Raw genomic sequence first — 20,194 nt, 5'->3', positions numbered from 1 at the left:
TTTTGTTCTCGTTCTCTTTTCTTTGATCTTCTTAACCTTCTGCTACCAGGCATTTCACTTTCGATTGGTGATACATACCAATAACATCTGTCAACATCAGTAGCACATACCAATACTACTGGATGAGGATTACTTTGTGTCAACACGAACGAAATTCTAAAACTTAGAAAACTGAACTCTAACTTTATCCCTGTATATGATATCGTACTCACTGAAAGTGTAACAAATCAATCCCTTGAATAAATTAAAGCATTCTATCATTTAGAGTTATTTCAATAATTTGTCTGAATGAAAGACATTATGACACATGTATCTTAAGTCAGAAATGTATATCGCTGATTTCATTACCAGTTAATGAGGATTATTATTAAAACATTAAATAAAAAATTTTTCATCAACTATGATAAATTTTGATGGAGTTTTGTTCTCTGAGCTAGATGGTTTAGTCTTGGAGCTTTCATCGTTCTTCTGAACGACAACATCAGCATACACTTCAGGTAGAAGTGAAGTTTGTGCTGATGATGTCGTTCAGAAGAACCATGAAAGCTTCACGACTAAACCAACCAACTCAGAGAACAAATCTCCATCAAAATCATCCACCCGAGCTACAAATCTTCTCCGCCATCTTAAAAACTATGATAAACGTCTACTTTAATAAGAACAAACATTTTATATTATGTAAATAAACAATTTTATTGCAAAAATATTAAAAAAAGGCAGATACTCGAAAATCCTAATTTTCTACAAATTTTGCCGGTCAGTTTTTCATAGATTTTTTTTCACAGTAAACATAACTGATTGTCTGTGTGTAGAGGTTTCTTTAGAACTGAATATAATTTTTTTGTTGTTTAATGAAATTCTTTGAAAAATCCATTCTTTACCAACAATTGTAAGATTAACATGATCAAATATTTCTAATTTTCCTATTTTTAGGAAACTTTGAGTAAATTTGAGGTTTTCCCTAAAGTTGTGAAAAGTTTGGTAGTTTTCCATAAAGTGTTATAAGATTCTGGGGAAATATTTAGGAAAACTCAAAATTTCCCCAAACATATTTGGGATTATCCCCAGATCTGAGGGAATTTTGGGGTTTTTGTGCGATTTCCTCAAAATCACCTCAAAACAGACAAAATTCTTCCCTAAAATAGGGAGATTGGGTCCATTTATAAATGTAAGTCGTCGATGTTTAGTGGGGTTCTCCCCTTTTACATCAATTAGACCGTACGATGTTGTCGGCGGGTTCTCCACTTTGGTGACCCGAGATCTGACTCCAATTTGATCGTATGAATGGTTGTTATTGAAATATATATGTCGCCTATCCTCGTATATAATCATCGACTCAAATCACGTTAGTCAATAACGAAATTAAGTAAGTCAAATAACGAGACTGGACTTTTGAAAACATATATTTGGTATATGAAGCGAACGGAATAGAGCGAAGCGACGGGTAAGTCAACCCTATTTAGTCAAGCGTTGACCAATATTTATAGTCACACAAAAATAAGTTACAGAAATGTGCTGAGTAGGATTAGAAATGTACCCACATATGCGAATAAATAACAAGGTCAAAATATGACTCAAGTAGAATGAATAGATTGGCATGTTTGAAAGCCAGAATATGTTATATGAGCTTAACATAATAACCGACACTACAGATGTATAAATTTAGGTAAGCATAGGTCATTAGTAGATGATCCTTTGAATAGTTCAATTCCACGTTCATAGGTCCACGGGTTAAAATTGGATTTATTATAATATAATATCTTTCCATATTATCTTATTTTGAATATGCATCAACTTATGATTCTCTATATTACTTAAAACAGTAAGGGGTATCAAGAATATACGTATTCATCAGTTTGTTTCCTGATTCATTTATCTAAAGGCAAGATTTGATGACTTGATAAATCCTTTTAGTAAAAGGGTTTTTTCATAAACATTGTACAATGTACAATATTTTTGTTGTTGGAATGACTTAACAAGGAGAGATCTGTTTAAAAAGTATAGTTTCAGCAATATTCCCTGGTTCATGTAACTATTTTTAGGTCATTTTTTTTCAAAATTCAATACATAAGTACACTAATCTAAACAATTATACACAATAGGACAAAATAGCCATCCCGTATTTCCAGGTTTTCTATGATGATTTAACTTCAACTGACTCATGATCTCAACAAATGAAATAATACATCTTATCATGTATTCAATAATTTACAGTCTATGGAGTTATCCACTATTTAACTCATTCTACTCATTTATAGATAGTTTATCTTCTTCGATTGAGATCATGAATCGATTGATGTTAGACCGCCATTGAAAACCTGGAAGCACTAGATGGCGGGATCGTGGATGCGCACTGCTGAGGATTCCCACAATAGGAAGAAACGGCCGTCCAGTACTTCTAGATTTTCAGTGGTAGTCTAACATCAATCGGTTCATGATCTCAATCAAAAGCTTAACAATCTCCACAACCCCTAAACTGATAAATAGTTTATCCATTCATTAAATAAGCTAACCAATCAGAATTCAGTTGTTGTTTTTATTTCTTAAAACATTGACGGATATTATCCTAATATGACAAACAATAAAAATATACGCGTCAATGAATACAATGAAATGAGATAGGTAAATAGGTAGAAAGACAATAGACCAGTGAATTTCTTTATATAAAACTATACAATATATATGTGAATGTATGTATTTACAATATGAAGGGGATAAATATAATATTCTATTATGAATGCCAATAAGCATTTTGTTTCTTTCATAATATTCAAATAAAATTTATATATTATTTGTCTATGAACTAATATCTATGATTTGTCATTCTTTGTTATTCCAATAACATACATAAATACAATCTAGTGAATACGCCTACATACCTTGTAGAGATTACTAAACAATATACATAATTAATAATATACTTTAATTATTTTAAACAATAGATTGTGTACGCTTGTTCGTTAATCATACTTATTATATTTGTTCTATTCTTTATATTTGTCAAATGATACTCTATGATACTTAAGGAAATTCATCCATGAAATGATACCCATCTTATGTAATAGATTAGAAACAAGTTTGAAAAGTGTTGTTTGTTTGTTATTTTCAAAGAAGAATCTGTGCATCTTATTAGAGACATATATGTATTCACTGACAAACATAACACATGTGTAGGCGTAATATACCTAACTATAACACAAAGTACACACCATAATATTGTATATTATAGAACATTTAACAACTACATATATATATAATAATTTCATTATCTCTTGTTTATTTTCAAATAATTATATTAACCGCCAAATTTCTTTTTAAATTTTAAATAGATTCATCTCACACCATAGTGACATGTTTCCAAGATAAGGATTTATTTGTATAGTAATGAAAAACTAAAAAAAATGTTTTTTTGTTTGTTTGTTTGAATAAAATCAATTCAATAATGAAAAACTCATCATTATTCATTGAAGGATAATATAAAACATAACCACAATGTTTATAATTAGATATTATAAAAGGTGTCAATATTATAAAGGAAAACAATATTCTATCAATGGATTATTTATTTTCATTTTATTCATATATATATTAACAATGAATCATATCAATGCATTTGGAAATATGGGTTATTGGTGGTAAGTTTATCATTTTAAAATGAAATCTATACTTGGAAACTATTGTGGATCGTTTGTAACCAACTAGTGAAAATCTTAACAGATTATTGTCGTTTTCTAGATAAGAAGAGACGAGGTTACCTCCTTATTTTGAGTAATGTGCTGCAGCTTCGGAACCCAAATGCCTATCCGTTTTTGTGACTTAAATCCCTTACTAGTCGTCACACAAAAGATGTTGCTCAAATCGGAACAAATAAATCTTTAATTAACAGATAAGGTATCTTAACGATGAACCAAACATTGAGGGAAAACTTAATTGTCCTCTATTTATCTTTCGGTTGCTTAATGATCACCAATAAACTAAACTGATGATTAATATACAGCCTTTAATTCTTAATGAATAGGCTGGAATCAGATTGAATTGAAGAGTGATAGCATTTGCCGATAAGTTGATGCCGGAGATTCATGTGGAAGACGATTTAAAATCACTATTTATATAGGATAGCTAAAGTCTTAGGTATTATTCTCTTTGACAATTCTTAATTACTGATCATCTAGTCTATACAAAATCACTGAAGTTGTCTTGTGGCAAGCAATGTAAAAGTAGTTCGATAGATACGCTTTTTAAGGATTTAAACTTCTAAAATCGTCCGAACTTTAACGAATTTGGCAAATCCAGGCAGACTGAAAATATGGTTTAGCATCTATGAACTAATACGCTTCTCTTCATCAGTTCCTTAGACTATGATATACTTATTGACTTCAAAATAGTTTTAATCCTCGACCAATAGTCATTGTTTAACTTCATTGGTCGATCGGTCTTGTGGCGCTTTCTATAATTAAAAAATGTGTCTAGGATCTACATCAAACCTAAAAAATAAAACACTTAATTCACACGACATGGAAAAATGTGTGTTTTTGTGCCTGATAATCAGATATGCACGATGAGAGTTCTGTGGCATTCGATTCAATAATATAGAAAAGTTCTATAACTTAAAAATAGTAATTGTTTAAAAATCCTTTTTGACTGATTGTTACCGAATATTTGAAAAAAATCTGAGTTTCCCAATAGTTTGTACTAAAATACAATTGGTCGGGCATTTCTTACAGCAAATCGTCATCTACACTTATTGTGTCGATTGACATTCATCAAGAAGGCTGACACTTCCTGTTTTATCATTACCGTAGTTATTCATTTGAAGGTAACTGTTTCATAGTCTGACTATTCTAGAATTGTGCTCTCACCCAGATATTCTCCTACTGAGTTATAGTGTAAAAATGAAAGTTCTATTTGGTGGATAATCAGAGGAAACCTAAGATTACTTGAAGATTATGAAAGGCAGTACAAGAATATTTAGGATGCAATTCTTACCAGATTTAAATTGACGACTATCAAACATTATTTATAAAGTTAAACGATATGTGTAATTGAAGGATGTGCTTGGACCATTGTTGAAGTAAAACGTAATCGCTAAATGAAGATTAATAATAATAGATATAAGGTTTCGGGAAAGTTGGCAAGTTTATAGATGAAATAGTAGGAATATATATGATTAAAGTTCTTATGTGAAGAGACTGAAATAGGTCTCAATGAAGCTAATAATTATTTCATACTTTTCATTCTTCAGTTACAGTTTTTCATATCAAATTATATTTGTATTGTCTAATGTTCCACTCATTTATTGAAAACTTTACTAGTTTCCTCTGATTCATTAAAGCGAAGTGTGGAAACTAAGACTAGTCAATGATATTTTTCAATTTCTAAACACTGTTTCAATTTAATATCAAAGAGGTTTTCGTGGATATTATAGTAATTTCAATGGTTGAGATCATGAGTCAGCCGAAGCTAGACCACCATGGAAAACCTAGAAGCACTGGACGGCCGTTTCGTCCTATTGTGGGACTTCTCAGTAGTGTTCATCCACAATCGCACTTCGCGAGATTCGGGCCCAGGACCTATCAGTCATGAGCGCGAGAGCTTAACCACCAGAATGAATTGCTTTTTTTCCTGTGAATCGCTTCTTAATTTCACACATTATTCTATAGGTTACCACGTTTTAGGCTAAATAAATTGTCAATTAACAATTTCTAGTTAGTTAAGACAGTTCCATTGTACAAATTTGTCAACTTGATTCATTCATACAGTCTTGATAGCTGTAATGTTTATTTTGTAAAATGATCCACTCTTTTTTCTCTTTTTCTTTTCTCTCTCACTCTTTTTAACATACTTCATTGTATACGGACTTTATATAAAAATATCTTCCATGTTATTATTAATGTCTTCTTCAACTATGATAACTTACAAGCGTTTACCTATGATGTCTGTTGAACATTTTCATTCATTCATTCATCATTATGCTTTACGAATAACTTGTTCAATATTAATGTTGTATAGACTTGTATTGATAACAATATAGAGAATTTGCATATGTTTTTCTCATATGTCATGTACTCAGATGTATTCAACGTGGATTATATTGGTAATTATTAGTTAATATCAGATGGGTTTTGTGGAGATTGTAGTAATTTCAATGGCTGAGGTGTTCAACAATAGGACGAAACGGTTGTCCAGTGCTTCCAGGTTTTCCATGGTGGTCTAGCTTCAATTGACTCATGATCTTAACCATTGAAATTATTAGTTAGTTATAATAATAAGAACGGACATAATAATGAATGGGAAATATCAACATATCGATTCCTTTCACTTCATATAATTGAACGATCCTAAAATATACTGTAACCATATAAGATATTTACTGTGTAAACTGAGTAACAATAATTGAATTAAATAAAAGTTATTTTGTTTAAAACAATTCAGAGATGAAAATTGAAATTCACTGATGAATTATTTTGTTTTCTTTTGTTTTGTTTTTTTATACCATGACAACTATTCACAATAGTGTCAAGCATAGTGTTATTAAATTAAATGAATTGTAATATCATGAATTTGTAATATAAACTACTTTGGTCTTGATTTTCAGCAGGTTTTCGAAGTTTTAATAATATAGTATACATGTGGGTAATCTCTTAAAACTGCTTTTAACTTCTGTTGTTGTATTGACTATTTGAATGTTTAGGACTACCATTGATCAGTCACATATTGGTATGTGTAGATCTTGTGCAGATTGCCATGATACTGCACTGTAAGCAAAGATGAATGGTGGCTAGCAGTGAAATTCAGGACGCGCGTTTCGTCCTATTTAGGATTCATCAGCTTGGTTTCGCTGCATCCTAGTATTGATGTTCACTCTGGGACAGCTAATGAGTTCCAAATAGGATTAAACGCGTGTTCTGGATTTTACTACTAACCCTCATTCATCTCTGCTTAAAATGCTCTTCTGTTCATATTTTACATAACAAAAATACTGAGTAAATGTTTCCAGTAAATCAAAATACTACCTTGTTAATATTGTGATTTTATAGCAAATTGAAATAAAAACGGTAGTTGTAAACTGTCTATGAATAGTTATTTAGATCACCAGAAATACTTTAACTATACTCTGTGGGTTTCGTAATCGATTAGTGGGTATCGGTAAAAGTGGGTGATTAGCCCAATCTCCACCACTCGGGTTACCGCTCACGTTAGTTCATGAGTCATTCGTCCCATTATCCAGTAGGCACGACGCGGACTAGTGAGTCGGATTTTGCCTCCCTTTAACTATACAGCTTATCACTATATTTCATATTTGTATACAAATGATTCTATGGTAAGATATTGAAAGAATAATGAATATTTTAAACTCAGTAGTTAGTTCTTAGGAGTAATTATCTTTTCATTTGAGTAATTCAATATTAAATCTTTTTATTTTATGTTGAAGACCTGAACATATCATGAATTTAAACCATTTGCAATAGTTTTGTATTCACTGTACCGTTAGACTATAAGATTTAATGATGAAAATGTACTGTTTGCTTTATGAATCACTACTCAATGCAACAAACAACCAATATCTTTCTAAACGTTAGAATGATTTCATTATCTGTGGTGATAAAAAGTAGGTAAGCTTTTAAAAGCTTTGATCATTAAACCAGTGGACCAAAAGCTATGTTCTAACTCGTAGCGATGTACCATCCATTCATCTTAAAATGCATACCACATTGAAACACCATCCAACAGAAAGTTTCTATTAAAAATAAAATTTTCTTTATCCACAGTATACGTTTTAATCTTTAAGTTATTAGCATGCTTACTTTATTTAAGTGTATTATTATAGGCTTAAAATATAGATTCATTAATTAGATTTTAACATTAAAATCATTAAGAAAAATAGGTAAGGTGAGACCATAATTTATGGACGACCTTTGAGCGACGCCGAAGTGACCTTAAGGGTGTCCACCTAATAACTAGGACTAAATTAGTGTTATAAACTAGTGTGAGGAATTAGAATTTTGACTTACAGTTGATGATTAAGGTTAGGAAATAGATTTAGGGTTTTCATCACGAACTGATATCAACTATAATGCCAAAACTCTATTTAGCCAAATGGATGAGTGAACTTAGCGCCAAAATCCAAGACCTGTTACCTTATTATTATTATTATTAGCTTTATTCAATATTATATGTTTGGTACAACATAGAATTCTCAGCGCAAAGTATTTCAACAAGTTTACTTTTCTTATTTATTGATTAATCCTGACAATAAATATTAAGTGATTGCCAGTCATATGTTAGTAGTTCAGGAATTGACATCTGAGTAATGCTCGTTCTTTTCAACGCATATTGCCATCCGTCATGATGCCGCTGATTGTACCTTTTTGTAACCTGTACAGCGAAATGCCGTAAACTATTCATAAACGCGCCTGAATAGATTGTGCGCTCAATAGACATAATGATGTGTTAAAACAAATAACTTGTTAAAATATCTAGATGGAAGAAACAGGTAGCCCAGATATTCAAGCAGGCCGCCGAATCTGATTCGTTCATCCAAAAATTATAGCCTCGCCATAAATAAAACTCATCAAAGATTTAAAAAAACTGTAAATAACTGAACAGTAAAATTACTTACTGTCAACAAATGTTTATGTGCACCATGTCTAGAAATTGGTTTTGAAGTTTATTCCAGTCCAGAAAGAAAAAAAAAACAGAAGAGTCGAAGAATATCAGACACACTATAGAGTAAAACAATAACAACATTACATCAGGAAAAAGATTGTATTCTTTTGAGAAATTCATTCTTTTCTCTATATTTCTTTCTATCTCTTCTAATTACTTCAATGTAACTGTAGATAAGTTTAGGTATAATTTAATTACTGTCAGATGTGTTCGGCTTATTATTCTGTTCATTCATAATGAACAAACTAGTTTTTAAATCTACAATTGAATACACATAGACTTACAACAACAATGGATACATTAACAAATAAACATGCGAAAAAAATTTTTTTTCTTCATTTTTTCTCTAAAATTTTGTTTAATTATAAATTTGTAAAACCATAAAACAAAAGAAAAGAAAAAAGAAAGAAGTAACAAATAGAGAAATCTGTTAGAGATTATGATGTTCCCAAATGTTTAGTTTATCCGTAAATGAAATATGAATAAAATAGAATTAAAAAAATACTCACATCTGTTAATATTTTGTATTTATAAATGAAGTGTATGAAACGGTATAAGATTTTTCATACATTAAAGCTTAACACAAAAATCTGTTGTTGATTAATTGCTATTGGTCAGTGTATGATATGGTGTCGTGGTATGAAAGAAAGCTGCAAAAGGCTGGCTTCTGTTGGTCCTTCACGACTCCTTGGCTGAGGTCCGAGAAATGGTGCGACACAATGGCTAGAGACATTATCAGATATGGCTCAGAATAGAAACCAGTGGCGATCCTGCTGTAACCTTCTTTTACTTTCTTCATAAAAAGGGGTTGTATCTTCCCTAACTGAAAGATTTCTTCTGGTTGTACCTTTCCGTTTCCCTATTATTATTTATTATTATTACACTACCTTACACTAATCTATTCGTTATTGTTCTTTTCTTTTCACTTCAAATTCTCATTGTTTCGTGTGGCGCATATATATTTGGTGCCCTCTTGTATTAATATTTATATGTTCAAATAAATAAATAATTGCTATTGATAAACATGAATAAAAGACCAATGAATAAACTAAACTTGTTCATCAGGATAGGGGTCGTGGAGATTGTTAAGTTTTGATTGAGATCATGAACCGATTGATGTTAGACTGTAGTGAACAGAACACGGGTGGGGACAATCGAATGTATTTAGCATAAAATTACAGAGCATCTTAATAAAATCCGAGAACCATATATCAAATCGTTAATTTGCGAAATGTCCACCAATTGTTTCAAAATGCGTCAGAATTCATTGTCCTTGCATTTTCATACAAATTGCATTCTATTCCCGCTCTTGCTTTCTTGATCTTCCCCCATCTTCTGCTGCCAGACATTACATTCCTGACTCGCGTCATATACTACTCATATCAATATAAGTAGCACGCACCACAAGACCACAATTGAAAACCTGCAAGCACTGTTTATATATTTCATCTGAATTATAATTTTATCATACAAGCGGTGAATGATTATTTGTAAGGTAGAAAACAAATGAACAGTGATTAATTATCATAATGATATTGTAATCAACAATTTAATATTGTTACATACAGTAACTATAAATGATTACATAATGTCTTGAATCTTTAAGCAATTGAAAATGTGAATCAATTGAGTTTTGATCGAATTGTTTAAATGTATTGAGGTAATCACAATAATACTTGAAGTTGTTCTGCATTATTGAATTTATGAACTAAAATGAAGTGATTGTTCAGCTCTCCAGTATGTCATAAAGATTTTTATGTTAATTTTATTGATTTACTTTTATTTATTTGAACACATAAATATTGGTACAAGGGGGCACCAGATAAATATGTGCCACACAAATCTCATTTGATTTGTGTGATGGCTGTGATACTCCCCGGGTGCCCAAACCGAACCAGGTGATGTTCTTAGGCGGCCACATCCGGTCTGATGCACAAGGCAATGGAGCATCGTATGGAGATTCAGTTTCATGGTAGCCGGTGACCAACGATAGATTCATACACCATTTGTTCCTTCAAGATATTGGAGCCCATGTGCACCATTGGTTTGGAATTAGGGTTTTCCAACTCCCCTAGGTGGACTCTCTGTATCCACCAACCCAGTTAAAGAGCCGGACATTCGCTTTTCATCCTTTCAATTTGGTAAACAACACCCCATGTTAATACTAAATTGTGAAATTTTTATTCCATGATTAGCATGAAAACCACCTTGATGAAAGTATAGGATATGTTGATTAGCTACCGAAAATTGTAGTATAAAGGAGGTCACACTACTGAGTAATATTCTTCAATATATTTGACTTCATTTTATCATGGGGAATAGTTATAAATTAAAAGTAAAAATGAGAAAGTATTCAATTAAATATATCCGCCTACCGATTACATTAATTAGTTAACGCTTGTAAATGAACAACTTAAATGAAATTAGAGTTGATCATGATGTTTTTTCGATAAAATTTCAAATATATTGATCATTTGGGTCATGAACTTGAATCAATTCAACAATATTTAATGAAATATACTAAATTATTTGTAATATGTGAATCAAGAATTGCTGCTTATCATACCGAATCAAATCAGATCGTTAAGGTTGGGGCTGACTAATATGAAGTTAACTTGAATCAGTTTATAAGTGAAATGATATTGTGAGGTAAATGATCAGAATAAATTTGGTCGATATGGGTTAAGAGAGATAATAATGCAATTACAAATCAGAAATTACGTAATATATAGAATAATATGAATTAGGTCAGATCCAGTAGATAGAGTTGGATGCTGAATAAATTTCTCAAAAAGGTTGTTAAATGTAATAATAATGATAATAATAACAATAACAATCGTAAGATGTGTGGATAAATTTCGGACATAAGAATGGACATTAATCAAATTACGTCACCATATTACAAATTTAGCTAGTACATGTATACGTATATATATAAAGTTATTTTTTAACCAAATATATTTTATTTATTTATTTATTCTTATCATCATTAGTGTAAAACTACATTATTTTAAGTATTAAGACGATTTTAAATTCACTTGGTTTTGTTTGCTTGTATCTTCCCCTTGTTGCTTAGGGTTGTAATTGATCAGTCTATTATTGACATAAGTGCATCGTCCTCGGATTGCCCTGATGTTGCCTTAAGTCACAAGCTTTATAAGCAAAGATCAATAGTGGCTAGAAATGGAATCAAGGACGCGTGTTTCAAGGCAATCTGCACAGCATGAACATATGCCAACAAGTGACTGATCAATTACAGTTCTAAACAACAATGGAAAGATACAAGCAAACAAAACCAGGTGAATTTAAGTTTCACCCCATTGCATAAGCAAGTAGCTATCAGGACTCAGTAGCTAAGTAGATAACGCAATGACATTTGAAGTAAATGATACTGGAATCAAGTCCCAGATTGAACATCAACTCTCTGAGATGTAGTTACATCCAGCTGACGAGTCCGAAACAAGACAAAACACGTGTCCTGGTTTCCACTACTAGCCACTATCCTACTTTGCTTATTAAGACAAGTTTGTTTTCAAATATGAAACTCTAATTTAAAAAACTCATTCATTAGCGAAAAACACTGTAATATTCACACATTTTATTAGCTTTTTCAATCATATACATTAATTTTATATTATGTAATCGTTTCATATGTATGAAGATGTTGCTTAAAACAAACTCTTTATTTTTATATTCAATAAATCAGTGAAATATTTATTGACTATTGAGGAACATCGTTTCTATTACAAAATCAGGTAGTCGAATAAACTAGAAAAAGAAAAACAACAACAATAACTAAATAATCAGATTAGATAGTTTGGTAAGTAATAAACTTCATCATATCGTGCTGTATTTTGAATTATGAAAAATAGTGAAAAAGAGGAATACTTAGTTAATTAACTATTATTATTATTTTTATCAGTTTTTATTCAAGTTTTGTCAATAATAGTTTTATAATCAGTAAGGGTTTTTGTGGATTTTATCGAGACTGAAGTCCCCGGGTTCGAATCCCGCGAGCGGAATCGTGGATGCGCATTGCTGAGTAGTCCCACAATAGAACGAAACGGCCGTTCAGGGCTTCCAGGTTTTCAGTGGTGGTCTGACATCAATCGGTTCATGATCTCAATCAAAAAATTAACAATCTCCACAACCTCTAAAACTAGTAATTTAGTAGTTGAATTCATGAGTCAGTAGAAGCTAGATCACCATGGAAAGCTTGAATAGCTTCAAGAATGCGCATCTACGATCCCGCCCCACGGGACTCAAACCCAAGACATATCGGTCTCGCGCACAAACGCTTAACATTTATACTACTGGGCCGGCATTCAACGGTGTTAATATCTAACTTCAACTAATCCTCAAAATTGAACCACATCCCACCACCGTCTTCAGTAAGTTACTATCTCATAATAGACCTAGTTGAACTCAACTAGACACGGCTTCTCACTAGAACTCCAGGAAATACCTCTTGAAGTCAGTCATTAGTGAGCACATAATGAATATAATCAAAAAGGGGGTTGTTTGTTTGTTTCGACGCAACATAGTTTGATCCATTAATTCTGGTTTCAATTACATGCGAAACAATATACTATTCATCTTAACAATTGATCTTTTGACTATTCAGTCACTTCGGTAAATAATTTACATTAATACACCAATCGATTATTGAAAAGTGATACATGTTATGTGTTGTATAAGCTCGTAAGCCAATAAGTTCCATGAAATTTAAATTCACACTTGATCATAAATGCGCAGAATGAGTTGACTGGTCTTTATAGATTCGGTTCACTAATTTATTTAGTTTCATTTAAGGATTTATTTAGTTGGCTTTTTAAACCTTGACAGTATACGTTAAAAGTTTCCTTAGAATGGAGGTTTGTGGTGATTGTAGTAATTTTTAATATTTGAGTTCATGAGTTGAGGTCAGTGGTTCTGGGTTTGAGTCCCGCATGCAGGATTTGGGATGCGCACCGTTGAGGAATCCCATACTAGACTAAAACAGCCGTTTAGTGCGTCCAGGTATTTAATGTTGAATTCAACCATTAAAAAAATTTCTCTGACTGAAAATAAATTTAATTGTACAAAAGTACAAAATTTATCAGATCTTTAGTTTTTAGGAAGTTCAATTCCTGATTGATTGATTACTGGGTTGTGGGTGGGCAGTGTCATGTGTGTCAGATCCTTCGTAGTAAAGATCGAATGCTATCAACCATCTTGCTGTTACACCTTGCTAACAAGTGCCGAAGGACACGAAACCCGGGTCCACGGTTTCCAATTGACTACCCCCAAACCACCATCCCAAAGTTCAATTCTTTCAGATGATTTCTAAAGTAATCTGACATGATTAAAAATCTACCTAAACAAATCCAGTCTGTTACTATGAGTTAATTACAGTTAAGATATAGTTTACTACTTCATTTTGATCCATTAATAGTTTGTCATATTTCTCGTCTAAATATCAATAAGTATCAAAAGTATGATTCTGTTTCACTTTTATAATTACAAATTTAGTTAAATTACATCATAGCGTTTTCTTCTATCAAGGTTACAAATGAACCAATGATTCAAAGTTTCATTATCATGTTAACCAGTCTTCATTTTATTGATCAAGTTTGCAGTGTAACTTCAGATCTTTTTTATTTACAATATAGTGTATACTGGTTAAGTGATTTCAGTCAACTAATAAATATATTGGTTGAAGTTAGACATTAACACCATTGGATTCCGGCCGGCTCAGTGGTCTAATGGTTAAGCGCTCGCGCGCGAGACTGACAGGTCCTGGGTTCGAATCTCGCGGAGGGCAGGGTGGGGAGTCCCATACTAGAACGAAACGGCCGTCCAATGCTTCCACGTTTCCCATAGTGGCCCAGCTCCAATTGACTCGGAAGTTTATTTCTCTATTGTTTATTAGCTGATAGAATACTTGTAATTTAATTAATGAACAAATATTTGGCTCCTTATTTGAGATTTTTAAAAGGATAAGTCATGATTCATAGTTAGTTTGGTATATTTATGCAATAGAATCTAATAGGATAAAGTGTTATAATGTTCTAAAATATAAATTTAGTATGATTCGTATCCATACAGTACGTATATAAATATTTATGGTGCATTTATTAGTGAGAGATTAAAGATCTCTACATCTCTTGATAGTCAATATTAGCTTCCAACATAACGCTGTATTTATCCCACATGAATTATGGTTGAATGAACAATCTCATCTCTTAGGACATTTAACTTAACCGGACGACTAATATTAGGGCAATCTTTTTCAAATATAGCACTTCTAAGGTTATTAGTTTATGAGCATAAATTAAGATTACTTTTCTTTATACGAATATTCGTCGATATTAGAACGAATAGTTTGACTGATATTGGGCGCCGAGTATAGAGAAGTCATTGTATGTGAAAATTATATTTGAAATAAGTTCAGCGATTGAAATTTAAAATAATTCCAACGTTTCGTCCAGCAAACGTGTCTAGACTTCTTCAGGGTAATAATCACAATCAAAATCATTAAAGAAATCTGTCCAGCATTCTGCCTTTAATTATATTTAAGATAGCACTCATGTTAAGTAATAAAGTTATTTAATTCAATTTTAAAATGTACTTAAAGTGTACACATAAAAATATATCTCAATCAAAATTCATTGATTATTAATTGAGATGATGAATCGATGAATGTTCGACAACTATTGAAAATCTTGAGGCACTGGACGGCCGTTTCATTCTACCATGGAACTCCTCAGTAGTGCTCATCCACAATCCCGCACACGGGATTCAAACTCAGGCTTAACTTCAACCAATCCATGAAACTAATTATTATTACGGATTGTTCAGTTATTCAGTCTATAATCAGACATTAGTGCTAAGGGAATCTACCCAATTATTATTGATAAATCAATAATTTTTTTAAGATAAGCTGCACTATGGATTGGGATTTTAGTGATTCTACCAATACATTTTGAACTTAATGAGCATTTCCATTTAGATATTTGGTAAAACAAGAACGAATCAAGCGAAGAAATTTCTTTTCAGTTAGTTTTTCATCATGACCTTACACTAATCAATAAATGTATGATTTACAATAATGAAATAATAATAATACTTATGTTACGTAATAATCATATAACAACATATTGATTAGTATCAGAAGGGGGTTTTGTGGAGATTCTAGTAATTTAAACAGTTGAAATCATGAGTCAATTGAAGCTAGACCACCGTGGAAAACCTGGAGGCACTGGACGGCCGTTTCGTCCTATTGTGGGACCCCTCAGCGGTGCACACCCACGACCCCGCCTCGCGGGATTCGAACCCAGGACCTGCCAGTCTCGAGCCAGGCGCTTAAACAACTAGACCATTGAGCCGGCATCCAACGGTTTTAATGTCTAACTTCACAAAACTTTATTCTGATAATTAGAAAAAGGTTTAAATATTTTTGAAAGAGTTTCATCAAAGTTCATCTATAAACTCACTCCTATACCGATGACCAAGTTAACGAGAGTGGTTGTATAAACTTCTTTTGGATTGTTAAAAAGAATTTCAGTATACTGATTGATAAATAATATGCAATGCTACAAAGTGTAATTGATTGTTGGCCACTTACAAGAATGAGCTATTGATCAAAGTTCCCTAATGATTTGAAATCAGAGACAAGACCATTTGCAAGAAGAATAGGGTTTTTGATGCAATAAAATAACATGAACATATAAAAGAAATATGACCTGGTAAAATGTCATAAAATGCTGAAAAAATAGGTTAATAGATCATTCATTCTTCAACAGGTTAAGATCTAACTGTTTAATCTAATTCTTGTGTATCATATCTGGTTGATATCAAGCATTTTAACACTAAGACAACTTTTAAAGCCTTTGTTTCTCTCTAATAGTGAGCTCTTTAATTCTACATGATTTTACCCAATCAGTTTATTGTTAGTGAAATACAGTCAATCTCAATGAAATTGTCTAAATATTTAAATCAGAAAGGAGTTTTGTGGAGATTTTAGTAATTTCAATGGTTGAGATCATGAGTCAATTGAAGCTAGAGCACCATGGAAAACCTGGAAGCACTGGACGGCTGTTAGACACCGTTGGATGCCAGCTCAGTGGTCTAGTGGTTAGGCGTTCGCGAGTGAGACTGACGGGTCCTGGGTTCGAATCTCGCGAGGCGGGATCGTGTAGGTGCACTGCTGTGGAGTCCCATACTAGGACGAAACGGCCGTCCAATGCTTCCAGGTTTTCCATGGTGGCCTAGATTCAATTGACTCACGATTTCAATTATTTAAATGTTAAAAGTTAGTTTTCAGGATATACTAATATAGTCTTAAAATAAACATTAAACGTTTTCCATATTGAATTGACAAAATATATTTGCAGCTCATGTGTAAACTTTTGGTGTTGTTGAGTTTCTTAAGCCAAATGATCTAATTGATGAACTTCTGTTTAAAGTAAGCACTTATGATTTCATCGAAAATGACAAAGAGAACACTTTGACTAGATCATCTAGCTCAGAAAACTCAATAATAACAAAACTCTTTTGTATTTCTTTTTGAATATCCATTCAAAAACTCATTTGTGATCAAACTCAATGTCATTGCGATATAGAAATGATCACAATATGTCATCAAATCATCAAAAACCGAGAATATGCACAATGTTTTAAAAATTCCGATCCTTGTTATGTTTATAAATTCCCTACATTTATATTATGTTGATAGCTTTCTCCAATTCTGTTTGTGTTTCTTACTTTAACTTGGCAAATCATCATGATATACAGATTTAGTAAATAACATAATAATAATAATAATCGTAACCATACTACTACTAATAATAACGATTACTTATGAAACTAATAGTTTTATAACCTTTGTATTTGTATTTCTTGTTGTTTAATTTTTCAATTTCCTTATTCCATCAAAACTTCGTTTTTATTAATTCACTGAAATTATTAGACACATGCTGTGTACCGATGATAATGGTGATGATGATGATGTATTCATAGGGTTTGATGTTATACACACCCTACAATTCTATCTTATCATTTTACATTCATCTATTTGTTGGTTCAATAAAAATTACTACCATTCTGTTCAATAGTTCAATGTTGAATGACTGAATATTTTGTTTGTTTTCATTAGTTTTTCATTTTTGATTGTAAACTGTAAAACTAAATTGTTTTAATGTTAATTTCAGTTCATTATGCTTAATACAACTTTAAGTTTATGTATTTATTATATTATTCTATCACTGTTTATCAAAGATTAAAGAAATAGATATGCCTTTTTCCAAGTTGTACAGATGAATGACAATATTCAATAGTCCATACAATTGTCAAAGAAGTAAGCGGAATTTGTTAATTACATATAGTAGTAGGAAAATCAACTTAAAGTTACTTTTCATCAGGTGCAGTTACAAATATCTTTAGTCAAAAGTGTAGAACTACGAATAAACAAACAATCAAACAAAAAATCATGGAACAAGCATTTTAACATTCTGTATGTCCATTAAATGATCTAAATCCATATTGGCCAAATGACTATCCCTTATTTACATAGGGAATTTGTTAATCAACGATTTAACAGAAGGGATGCAAATTGTCAGATGCTTGCTTCACTTACTTATTAAAGTAAACTGATCGTTTAAAAATATCTTAAGCTGATTTGGAAGTTGAGTATTTTTCCGACTCCTTAATCCGTTATCTAATTCCTCTGGTCTATAGTAAACAAGTGACGGTCTCGTTGATAAATATCATCCTAAATACTTCAAGTACTACTGAGTTAGCTTTTGCTTTATATATTTATGGCTTGTGAGAATTTCGGGCCCTGATAAACCACACGGTTTGATGAAAAAGTAGGCAGTAATATAATTATCATCAGTGAAATGTTAGAAGATAAATTGAAATTTGTACCTATAGTAAACTGAAGCATTATTAAACAAGTGACGTGGAGTTTCATATTAGATTCAAATATGGTTAAATCCCATAATCATTACTTCATTTGTCATTCTGGCTGATAGTAGGTTGTTTCATCTGCTACTAATATTGAAGGGTATTAGTTAATGAGTTAGAAGTGTTTTATACTTTTATTACAACATAGTATATATGACATCATCAGATGGTTTGCTCTTTTGTTGGAATAATCACTGCAAATCATTCAATAATTATAGTTGTACGAAAAATATATAAATAGTCACATGCTTCTTAAATGGTAATTTATAAACGTCATTAACAAACGAGATCCTAACGTTTGATATTCTTGCCGCTCAACGAAACACAAGAAACTTAAGAAGAAAAAAGTTACTTGTTTTTTACTGGTATCTTTTACTAGAATGATTTTACCATTATTGTATTGATCCATAAGATCACAAGATATATAGTCATCTTAGTTGATTACTTTCAAGTTTCATTACATTATTCAAGTAAATAAACAACACTGTTTAACTGTTCGAAAAAGTCAGTAAAAATTAGTAAGATTTAAGGTTTTCACTCGTTGGTACTCTATTACAAAGGTACATTAAAGCCTTGAAAACATTTGATACAAATGTTTTGGTATGCGTTCATAAGTTTTACAGTGAGATTTCTGTGACTAAAATTTAGAACTAGACAATATAAGAATGACGACTAGCAGTTTTTATAGACAATAACTGATGATTATCTGTGTGTAGTAATTCCTGAAGTTCCTGTGAGAAGTCATGGTCTGTGAGGTTCATATACTTCTAAAATGATCCATCTGTAGCTGAGCAGTCACACGAACTAATTGAATTCAAGCATATAAACTACTGGTTGCCTACCTAGTAGTTTAAAGGCTAATTGTTTACCAATAGATCCGAAGTTTTTGGATCCCGACATCTTTGTAATCGTGGATACGCATTGCTAACTAATCCCAAAAACAACTATCCGATTATTTCTGATTTTTAAGGTCATTCTGTGATGTAAACCATGGAAAGATAATTTACACAAAGCTTTTAAAGTTTGTTTTAGGACTAAACTATGTACTTGAACATTTTTGTGTATTTCTTTCACTGATCAAGTTTTATGGGGTTAACATTGCACTCAGTTTAACAGTGTTAATAAATAATTGAAATATCCACAGGATGATGGTTTTTAACATATAAAATTAGTCCATTTTTGAATCCTATTTTCACGAAGTTGAATTTGTTTTTCACTCAAGTCTATCAAAATCTCAATTATTTGTGACTTTCTTGCAGAAACGTTTTCCGAAACTTAAAATAAGACATGGATTGTAGGGCTATTTAGTTTGAGGTCGTCAAAGAATTCATTTCAATGACAAGAGTAACATCATAGAACCATTAAACAAATAGGAATAAAAATTATGGGTTTTCAATGCCATACTGCCCCAAAGTGTAGGTTTCCAAAATTAGTCTAATTGCAGTCGGCTTCTTTCCATATACCTATAATCTTTCAACAGTTGAGATCATGAGTCAATTGAAGCTAGACTAATCCACGATTAGTTGAAGTTAGACATTAACACCGTTGGGTGCCAGCCCAGTGGTCTAGTTGGTTAAGCGCC

General features: G+C 31.8%; 1 protein-coding gene across 2 annotated transcripts in view; it reads left to right on the top strand.

Moving 5' to 3' along the window:
- Positions 1-3,259: 3,259 nt before the first annotated feature.
- WNT5A_1 (Protein Wnt-5a) overlaps positions 3,260-20,194 on the top strand; it is a gene marked incomplete at its 3' end in the record, with an annotated part of 56,548 nt that continues 39,613 nt past the window's right edge. For both annotated transcript variants that reach the window (XM_012942616.3, XM_051215687.1), the window contains exon 1: positions 3,260-3,635. In XM_012942616.3, coding sequence (XP_012798070.2) covers positions 3,493-3,635 — 143 coding nt within the window. In that variant the 5' untranslated portion in view covers positions 3,260-3,492. The remainder of the gene's footprint in view (positions 3,636-20,194) is intronic.

This window comes from Schistosoma haematobium, chromosome 4 (assembly GCF_000699445.3).
Source record: "Schistosoma haematobium chromosome 4, whole genome shotgun sequence".
Classification (NCBI taxonomy): Eukaryota; Metazoa; Platyhelminthes; class Trematoda; order Strigeidida; family Schistosomatidae; genus Schistosoma; species Schistosoma haematobium.
This window is presented reverse-complemented; position numbering and strand designations above follow the sequence as displayed.